Source organism: Limulus polyphemus, unplaced genomic scaffold (genome assembly GCF_000517525.1).
Source record: "Limulus polyphemus unplaced genomic scaffold, Limulus_polyphemus-2.1.2 Scaffold6415, whole genome shotgun sequence".
Classification (NCBI taxonomy): Eukaryota; Metazoa; Arthropoda; class Merostomata; order Xiphosura; family Limulidae; genus Limulus; species Limulus polyphemus.
Window position 1 is genome coordinate 1 of NW_013672025.1, and position 11,585 is coordinate 11,585.

Sequence of the window (11,585 nt, forward strand, 5' to 3'; positions counted from 1 at the left end):
TTTTGGTGATAGGCTAGTACCTTTAATTTTATGATAACATTGCATTATTTAAGATCCATTTTGGTGATAGGCTAGTACCTTTAATTTTATGATAACATTGCATTTTTTAAGATTCATTTTGGTGATAGGCTAGTACCTCTAATTTTATTGAAATAAAAGTTATTCAGTAATTTTACGACACACAAGTAAACATTGGTTTGCGAAAATAATGGCATCGTTTGTTTAAAATTTTTTCACAATATAACTAGTTCCTTTGTAAAATGTTGTTGTTTTTTTTTACCACCTATTGGAAACACTAAACCTGGATACTATACGGCAAATAAATATAGGCTTAACTTTAAAAATAGTTAGTGAGTGGTTGTGCGATTTGTAGGAAAAAGACGTAATAATCCATAAAACATTTTTTCCCGAATATTTATCAATCTGAAGGTCACGGGTTCGAATCCCCGTCCCACCAAACATACTCGCCCTTTCAGCCGTAGGAGCGTTATGTGACGGTCAATCCCACTATTTGTTGGTAAAAAAGTAGTCCAAGAGTTGGCGATGAGTGGTGATGACTAGCTGCCTTCCCTCTAGTCGTACACTGCTAAATTAGGGACGGTTAGCGTAGATAGCCCTTGTATAGCTTTCCGCGAAATTCAAACAAACCAAACCGAATGTTTATATAGATAATGTGATCAAAGACCTCTTTTAATTTCATAATTTTACTTTTCACATATGAATAGACCCAGATAAATAGTTAAACATTTCAGTAGGTCCCAGCTTTTACTAAATAAAACATTCTTATATTATTGTTAGTGGTTTCTTAGAAGTTGAAAAGTTCAATAAATACCCGCTTTTATTAAATACTAAATGCTTATATTGTTGTTGATGGTTTGTTAGAAGTTTGTAACTTTAGTAAATACTAGCTTTTATTAAATAAAAAATGCTTATATTGTTGTTGGTTGCTTGTTTAAAATTTGCAAGTTAAGTGAAAACTAGCTTAGATAAAAAAAAAACGCTAACATTTAAAAATACAATAAAATAGTGCCCGCATATATAAAATAAACCATTTTAAAGTAAGGATGGACCAATAACCCAAGGGCAGCACTTTCTCGTGCGACTCAGTAGAGAGTGAATCAAGAGATAGATCAAACCTGCAACTTCACCAAACATAACCGTAAGCTGCTTGTTAATACAAATAATTTTATACTGCAGGTAATTTTTTCAACACTTCTCTTAATTTGACCATTAATTTGTCTTTAAAAGAGCACGTGGGAGAAAGAGGCTAGACCGTTGTTTTTGCACATCTCGGAGTTGATGTCCATCATGGACCATTTAACAGAAACTTGAAGAAACAAAAAGCTTCAGTCTATCGTGGTTTTTATTACAACTTTTGTATCTAATGGTCTACAATCCTTCTTCAACGTTCGGCATTCAGAGCCTAACCGATTATTATTGTTATCATACATTTTTTTTCTTAAACGACAGCTACAATTGAACTTTTCTGCAGAGCCTGAGTATCCTGGACCCCCAGTATTTATTAGTTACCAGTGGGAATCTCAAGAAACTGTACTTGAACTTCGAAGAAGGCTGGAACTTGCTGGGTATCCTTGTTGGATGGACGTTGGTCAGCTTGGAGGTGGAGACTCTCTTTACGGAAAGATTTATGAAGGCATCAGTGGAGCAAAGGTTGGTTTTGAAAAACATAACTGTTGACCCATTTGAGTTTGTGAAAATTAATTCAAACTTTTTTTTTTCCACTGTCTATAGATTAACCTCTTTTATTATCTCTAGCCATGACTAAGCTAGATAGATTGTTTTATATAGAATGTTAATATTCAAAATGATTATTAAATTTGATGTTTCACAATAAACATTTGAATTATAATGATTACTTTATTTTGAAATAATTATGAAAAATGTGCCTAATATGGCTACGAGTACTTTAAACGAACACTTTATTTTGAAATCGATATGATAAAATTTGGCTAATATGGCTACAAGTACTTTAAACGAATACTTTATTTTGAAATAATTATGAAAAATGTGCCTAATATGGCTACGAGTACTTTAAACGAACACTTTATTTTTGAAATCGATATGATAAAATTTGGCTAATGTGGCTACAAATACATTAAGGAACACTTTATTTTGAAATCATTACGAAAATGCGGCTAATGTAGTTACAAGTACTTTAAACGAACACTTTATTGTAAAAAAATTATGTAGATTACATATGCTTTAGACAAACACGTAGACTGGATTAAAGCATCAGGTTTTATAAAATGTTCTAAGCAAGTGTAATTTTGTTCTACATTATAGCTAGTTCAACACATTTTGAAGGATGGTTGTTAGAAAATAGCCTCAAATATATAGTTTCTAGAAATCTCACTGAAACAGTGAAAAATGTTTAACCCTTCATTACCAGGTGGTAATCTGCTGTCTAACACCACGATATGCAGCCTCTCCCACGTGCTCTCGTGAAGCCAGCTTAGCTGATGTTTTAAGAAAACCAGTTATTCCAGTGATGATGGAGCCAACTCCGTGGCCACCCCCAGGACCACTGGCTATAGTACTTAATTCACTGGTGTATGTTGACTTGTGTGGTAAGAAATGTGATAAGATCTAAAAGGAGTGTTTAAACAATTCTGTCAAATTGACCCGAACCATAACTTGATAGTATTTTAACTTATAAATTTTCTTTACACGTCCTATTAAAACCAAATAACAAAACGTTAATTCACCTTTATATAAACATTTAAGGAAGTAATCTTATTTAAAATGTGTTAATTTTTATTGTACAACACATAACATTTCTAGATAAGGTAGTGTTAAATATATTTTATTAGTTGCACCTAATATAATTTTAATACAATATTACTGGATGAAACGTGATTTCGAAGAACATTTACTGTAGTAGTAGTATTTATCAACTGTGTAAATTTTTACATTTTTCACTGCTACAAAAACTTTGCCGCGTTTGGGCTCATCATGTAGCTCTGCAATGCGAAAACAACTTATTTAACGACTATATGCGTAGCAGATTATTTAACGAATATATTGTATGGATTAAAGACTGTATAGCATAGCTTAAAAATCCTACCAATTATCGTTCTAACAAAAACCGTGATAGTGAAAAGTGAACGCACGTCTCTCAAAAATCCTGTAGCTTAGATGGTTATTAGAGTATGTTTTGCATCTAAATCAGATCTATGTTATAATCTTTCATACCCAGTATTCCAGTTTCAGTTAAAACATTTTATTATACGCTCAGTGCTACAACTGTATAGATTTCTAAATTGACAAATCTGTAAATTTACTGAATCTGTAAAATAATACATTAATTTGAAATTTTTCGCGAATTCAAATATATTAACTACCACACAATTAACAAACCGTTAAAAATGTTTCAACTTTTTTAGATAAAACACCACGATATCTACAGTTTAAGTAACCGAAAATAATCTTCGTCGACAAAACTTAAATATTTCTGATTTTAAAATGGCCGTCGTAACATAAGATAATTCAATTTTAACTTTATTTGACAATTAGTAACAATTCATATAATTAACAATTCCAATTTTAAACATAGGAATCGGAGGACATGGTGGTAGTGGCAGGCAGGCTGACTGGGAGCAGAGATTTAATGATATCACCGAAAGAATTTTTTATTATGTTTCCTGTGATGTTTCACAGAGGGCGCCACACACTCAAGTAAAGATTTACTCACCACCTCGAGCCACAATAGCCTCAGAATACTGGACTGGATCTATTAATACAGAAGGTGGACCAACTAGTTTAGAAGAGGTATCTTTAAATATTGTAGTTATAGATTCTTTATTTAAGGCTACATAAGAAGTATAGTGAGGAAAGATTTTTTTAAAAATCTACCTCAACTAGAGACATTGTAATATTTGATATTTTCAACCTGAACTATAAAGCCACCCCTGGTTTTAAACTGCTGGAAGCACAACCAGGAAGCATCACTTGCTGCCTATACGTTTATTCTCAAATGCTTAGTGGATTGATTGTTACAGTTATAACGCCCCCACGTTTGAAAGTTGGAGTTGATTAGCAGCATATCATGACTCATAACTTGGACCTTTTAATCCGCAGCCCGACTCTTATACTCTTTAAATTTATGTTGAATAATTTTGTATAAAAAATAAATACAATTATTTTCATTAGTAATTTTCATCCTAATTGCCCTCCAGTGGCACAGCGGTATATCTGCGGACTTACAACGCTAGAAACCGAGTTTCCTTACCTGTGGTGAGCAGAGCACAGATAGCCCATTGCGTAGCTTTGTGCTTAACTACAAACAAACAAATAATAGTCTTATTTATAACTTTTATATAGTTGACAGTTGTTTTAGAGAAAATCAAACATATTTATCTGAAAACCCAAAATTAAAATATTCTAGTGACGTGCACAGGGTAATGGCTGGGTGGGCTAAAGCCTGCGCTTTTCTACTCTTTTGAGTCAAAAGCACCCCTTTTATCAGTCATAAATATTTCCCTTAACTAATAAGAGACACGCCCACATCTTGCTTGTTGTGAGTTATGAATTTTAAAATTAATGGAACATAGGATGTTACAGTAAAAACAATAATTGTGACCTGCTATTAAATATTAATACACAATAATTGTGACCTTCTATTAAGTATTAATACACAATAATTCACTGTTTAGTTTTAGTTTGTTTGGTTGAAGTTAAGCACAAAGCCACACAATGGGCTATCTGTGCTCGTCCCCCCACGAGTATCGAAACCCAGTTTCTAACATTGTAAATCCACTTTAGTTTTAGATTTAAAAGACTGATTGGATAGGAATAAAAGAGGATCTTATCCTATATATAACAGAAGCAACCCACAGTCCACGTACTCTCCCATTAACCCCTCCCTACCTCCCACATAAATCTTGCCTTGAGATGCTTGAAGAGTGCCCTTTTCGCCAATGACTCCCTGCCATTTTAATGGCCTCTGCACGTTATTGAAAGATTCAGTCTTTGTTAAAATATGTTTGTCGGCATTAGGGCATAAAGTTACATAGTAAAACTAATTTTTTTATTCTACTTATTTTTAATGATAGAAAAGCTTTATCTGAGATCAAGTATTTTAATTTATAAGTAACTTAACCCCACGTGTTGAAATGTGTAAAGAAGAATCAGTAATTACCTTATGTAGCTACTATTATCACGTGGTGTAAACGAAACGTCTATAAAGTATTAAAACTTGATAACGAGGAATGTACTTTTTATAAAATAAGAGTTCTGAGACGGCTTGAATTTTGCTGTTTTATTTTCACGACAAGACTTATTCAGTTTAAGATTTCTTAAAACAATTGTTTACTTCTTAATTCTGAGACAGAAATACTGTTTTTAGTGCCTTAGTTTACGTCATTTATCTTTAAAACAAAAACGTTGCTGGATGCTATCTTTCTCTGGTGCATATTTTCAGAGATCCCAGAGAAGATCAAGAGAAGATAATAGCTCAATCTCATCTCTCAATCTCCATGGTAACGAGACATTGGAAGGGAATGAGACCCCGATGGCTTGGCGCCATCCACGAGGACAAAACAGAGTCACACAGTGCTTGATATGCGTAGTACTTTAAGTTGAACTCGTTTAAAGTACATACTTACCCATCTTTAAACAGATAATAATAAATACTTTGGTCATTTAACTTAACGCCACTTGCTGACGTTTCTAGTGAAATCACTTTCTTTTGTCTTTAGCTTTTCAAGGAATGTAACCTTACAATGCTTTCTCGTTTTACAGTGGCGATATCTGAGATCCAACTTTGATTATTAATGTTACTAGAATTTCCCTGACAAAGATGGTAGGAGGTCTTCGCCAGTTAAACTGTTCTGGCGGCTAGTGTGTGAAATAACACAACCAGCGATGAAAACGTTAATAAATCTATTTATGTAGCTTACCGAAGGTTCACCTATCAAGAAAAAAACAACTGTACCATTGCCTTGAAAACGAAGCTAAAACACACAATATTATTTTCGCTTAAAACATTGGATCCAAACTTTTTAGTGTGTGTGTATATATATATATATATAAATACAATTCTAAGTTGTATGTTGCCATCTTTCAAAGGGAAACTACAAACTATTTTAAAGAAATTAACTGCTCCTGTTTAATTTTAGCAAGAAATCAAAACCCTCGTAATTACACTATATTTTGTAGATCCAATCTCCATTAATTAATATATAAAAATGATGAGAATGTATAATAGGTATCTGATATATTATTTACACATAATTAGGATTTTTTGTCCATAGTTTTATCGTCTGCCCTAAATGTTTCATATTTGAGATTTGAAGAACAGCTAATCCTTTCGATTATACATAATAAACTAAATGGAGCAAATTTGTTTCCATTAAATGTAAACCCAAACTCAAGGAGAAACTAATTTCCAGACATATTTCGCTCATCATCCGTAGCGCCATCTGTAGAAGTTATATATTAGAATAAAATATTTCAGTCTATTTTAAATTTATTTTTCTTTATTTCTCATATGAATAATTTATTTAATATTGCTATATGTAGTTATTATGAGTGTGCATATACGACAAAAACAATATACTGCCTAATTTAATCGCAGAAACACTATTTCGATTTTCACCCAAAGGTGTAAAAATAATTATATTCGTAGTTATTAGTCATTGTATTGTTGCCGTTATTCTTACAAATAATATATCATTTATGTAAATCTAGTGACTTCCACCAAAGATATGATTATAATTTCAAGCAAGACAATTTAAAGTAGGCGAAAGAAGTAGAAGTTATTTAGCAAACAGTTTATATTAATGTGGTTATCACGCTTGTGAAAACCTTGGCGGGAAACTAAATGTGAAAAACTATTTACATTCTCACATTTGTATTTTTTTTTATTTGAACTTAGGTATTCAGGCCGCATTTCTCAACCAATGAAAGTCTTTTTTCTGTAAATTACTAATTACGAAAATTTGTAGCAATGAAAGTCTTTTTTGTTCTAAATATACCCGTCACTGTAAATTACTAATGACGAAATTTTGTAGCAGTGAAAGTCTTTTTTCTTCTAAATATACCAGTCACTGTAAATTACTAATGATGAAAATTTGTAACAACGAAAGTCTTTTTTCTTCTAAATATACCAGTCACTGTAAATTACTAATGATGAAAATTTGTAACAATGAAAGTCTTTTTTCTTCTAAATATACCAGTCACTGTAAATTACTAATGACGAAAATTTGAAGCAATGAAAGTTTTTGTTCTAAATATACTTGTCACTGTAAATTACTAATGACGAAATTTTGTAGCAATGAAAGTCTTTTTTCTTCTAAATATACCAGTCACTGTAAATTACTAATGACGAAAATTTGAAGCAATGAAAGTTTTTGTTCTAAATATACTCGTCACTTTAAATTACTAATGACGAAAATTTGTTTAGATGAATCGTTAATTAGATAAGATCAAATGTCTTAATTATATAGAATTATATAGAAATTTAAAATTTGCCAGCAGCGAAACAAATTTGTTTAATAAATGTTCATTCTTAAATATTTGTTTAGGTTTATAGAGTTATCTGTTCACACATATTCCTATCATATTAGGAAAACAACATTTCCATCCAAGTAAATGTTTTACTTCAAAAACCAAAAGGTACAGGTTTATGGTTTCACTATCAAACGAGTGGTTAAATGTGAAACAAGTCGACGTTGAATGGCATGTGTAATCACATCTTTCATCTGAAGGAAAGTAAACACCAGGCATGTGTAATCACATCTTTCATCTGAAGGAAAGTAAACACCAGGCACGTGTAATAATATCTTTCATCTGAAGGAAAGTAAACACCAGGCACGTGTAATCACATCTTTCATCTGAAGGAAAGTAAACACCAGGCTCGTGTAATCACATCTTTCATCTGAAGGAAAGTAAACACCAGGCATGTGTAATCACATCTTTCATCTGAAGGAAAGTAAACACCAGGCTCGTGTAATCATATCTTTCATCTGAAGGAAAGTAAACACTACAATGAAGTAATTGTTCATTGAAGCCGATTTTTTAGTACTGTCATTATTTTCAATAACATTTTATAAAAAACAAAAAAATAGAAAGTTGATTTATATTTTATAAGGAAAATTCTATAGTTTTAGGTGCAAAGTTTGTGAAAACCATTAGATTTTGTGGCTTTCGAATGCTATTTTAATTTATTTCTTTTCTTATTTCAATCGTTAATATATTTCAGGTGTATTTTAACGTGATTATCAGATAATTATGTAACTCACTAAACTATAACTGATATGATGCCTTGACTTGTCCTCGGTGTTACGTATATCCAGCAACATTTATCATACAACAGATAATCAACTATTTCCATCCAGTTCACACTTAGAAAACCAAGTTTATGACGTTTTTCAAAATGGATACTTAATTTGTATCACAACTTACAGCATAAATACACTTGAAGTATAAGAACTAAGCTATTTACATTATTATAAAGGCCCGGCATGGCCGGGTGGTTAGGGTGCTCGACTCGCAATCTGCGGGTCGCGGGTTCGAATCCCCGTCACACCAAACATGCTCGCCCTTTCAGTCGTGGGGGCGTTATAATGTGACGGTCAATCCCACTATTCGTTGGTAAAAGATTAGTCCAAGAGTTGGCGGTGGGTGGTGATGACTAGCTGCCTTCCCTCTAGTCTTGCACTGCAAAATTAGGGACGGCTAGCGCAGATAGCCCTCGTGTAGCTTTGCGCGAAATCCATAACAAACAAGTATTATAAACATAGACATGTTGAGAAGTTCTAAAAATTTTATATTATAGTCATAAAACAACATTACATTATCATGCAGAGAAATTAGGTTCTAAAATGTAACCAAGTCATAAAATTAAGTTACACTTGTTATGAACATGTTCGTGCTGAGATATTAAGCTCTAAAATGTTCTAATCATAAATCAAGTTACAACTTACATGCTCTAACATTTGTTTTTCTCCCAATAATTAAACCTAACTTTGTACTCTTATACTGCATATATAAATAGAGTTTCATCCAGTCCAACTGACAAATTCTGATATCGAACCAAAAGAACCTGAAATGCTATTTTTTACACACCTTTGATTTTGAATCCGAAACGGACAAATTAAGAAGAGCGGGAAAAAAACAAACAAAAAACATCTGCCTTCGGAGTTTAAAATGGGACTTCTATACGCTCCAGTTTAGTGTCTATAACATTTGTAGTTAATTTTGACATTTATTTACTGTACTTAAAACCGATATTTATTTATCTAAGATTCAGTTTACTTTAGTCTCGATCATCTTTATTGGTATATATATATATATATATATAATATAATAAAAACAAAAAAAAAACTTACATGCCATCTGTGTCCAGAGTAAAATCGTGTTCGTTTTCAGACACGGGCGATTTTACGTGTACTCAGATGAGAATCAAACACATGGTGACCTGTAAAGGAACAAGATGTCTGAGTGTTCTCAGGATGACAAACTCTAGATAGCTGATATCAGACTTCAACTTTTTTATGTGTTTTAATGGTCACGAAAAATTGTCTGTGATATCGAAGGAAGGATAGCATTTTCATGTGTCCTGGTGTAAATCACATGCCCTTTAAAAGTCTTTAATTTAAGCAGAAAGCATTATCATACCTACATTGAGCAAGTTTCAATCTCAATTAGAGGATAAAATACGACATCAACAGCGACTTGAACCCTTACTCATTAAGTGTAAAAGTGACTAAGATTTGTATCATTAACTTCCCTTTGTTATGAATTACTAGGTAATGATACAAATTCTTAGTAATTCATAACAAAGGGAAGCGTAATCCATAACAAAGGGAAGCTAATGATACAAATCTTAGTAATTCATAACAAAGGGAAGCTAATGATACAAATCTTGGTAATCCATAACAAAGGGAAGCTAATGATACAAATCTTAGTAATCCATAACAAAGGGAAGCTAATGATACAAATCTTAGTAATCCATAGCAAAGGGAAGCTAATGATACAAATCTCAGTAACTCATAACAAAGGGAAGTTAATGATACAAATTTTAGTAATTCATAACAAAGGGAAGTTAATGATACAAATCTTAGTAATTCATAACAAAGGAAAGTTAATGATACAAATTTTAGTAATTCATAACAAAGGGAAGTTTTCATAACAAAGGGAAGTTAATGATACAAATCTTAATTACTAAGATTTGTATCATTAGCTTCCCTTTGTTATGGATTACTAAGATTTGTATCATTAGCTTCCCTTTGTTATGGATTACTAAGATTTGTATCATTAACTTCTCTTTATATATTCCAGAATATAATCGTATTTTCCAGTGATTCCAAGTCGCTCAACGGCAAGTCTAAGGGTTTATAATGCTAAAAAATCGTGGATCTTTTCTGTTTCATGCACCGCGTTCAAATAGAAATAAATATATATTTTGAATGTAGTTTTTAATGGTGATTTCAGAAATATAAATTCAAATTTGGAGGAATTAAAAGAAATATTTTAAATATGTTTTTAATTTGCTTACGAAACAAAGGAAGTACTTTTATCATTACATATATACCTATGTATTTAAAAGAATTGCAAGACATCAAGACAATACAATGTATCTAGTGTCAATATAACAAATTCAATGTGAAAATTTAGAAATATTTCTTAAATGTTTTGCTTGAAAAGATCATCATTTTCATGCCTACGACGCCAAACGAACTCCCAGAGATACGAGTCAATCATGTAACGATTGGTTCCACAATGTCGCTTGTTACGTCTCTTTAACCACATTCCAAGTACTTTAAACTTGCTGCAGATTTAATAAATATAAATTAAAAGTTGTTGAATCAATTTTTACAGGGGAAAGAAATAATGGGAAATTATTTCCATTTTTTAAAGATTTTTTAAAAATTAAATTCATTTTTTATTCAAATAAACATGTAATTGTTTACTAATTAGTCTAACTTGATCTAACCTCACATAAACTGACCTAACGTGGCAAAATAAAAAAATTCTTTTCATTTCTCCAAATTATAGTTTATATTTCTGAAATCAGTATTAAAAAACTACATTCCAAAATATATATTTATATCTATTTGAACGCGGTGCATGAAACAGAAAAGATCCAAAATCGGGTTTCGATACCGGCCGTGGAAAGAGCACAGATATAACAATAAACAAACTTCAAGAAAGTACAACATTTTCACACCAATATATTGTGTTTACCAATAAACAAACTTCAAGATTTTTCACACCAATATATTGTACGCCTAGGAAAAAAAAAAGTCAAACCCAACCTCAACTCAAAAGATTATTTTTTTTTTTTTATTTATGAGTCAAGCGTTGTTGTTTTCTTAGTGTATACACAACAGGCTATATGCTCTCTACCGTGTGAAATCGAACATGCTTATGTTTGTATTGTTTTTATATTATATTATAGTCAGCAATTAACAAAAGTTATCGTTTTGATATTGAAATTTCGGGGATGTATGATTACATTGTATTTTTCTGAAGAGCGGGTTCTACTTTCTTTTGCCAGGATAATTTGTTTATGAACTAGTACGTAATTTTATTTTATCTTACAGTCTTCTGTAAATAAAGAT

At 31.7% G+C, this 11,585-nt stretch overlaps 1 protein-coding gene across 1 annotated transcript; it reads left to right on the forward strand.

Annotated features, from left to right (window-relative positions):
- The first annotated feature begins 1,443 nt into the window (after positions 1-1,443).
- LOC111089486 lies at positions 1,444-7,486 on the forward strand. Its single transcript, XM_022402098.1, has 4 exons — positions 1,444-1,671; positions 2,411-2,588; positions 3,575-3,789; positions 5,441-7,486. Exons 1-4 carry the CDS (start codon positions 1,600-1,602, stop codon positions 5,594-5,596), a joined length of 621 nt encoding a protein of 206 aa, XP_022257806.1. The 5' UTR covers positions 1,444-1,599; the 3' UTR covers positions 5,597-7,486.
- Positions 7,487-11,585: the final 4,099 nt, after the last annotated feature.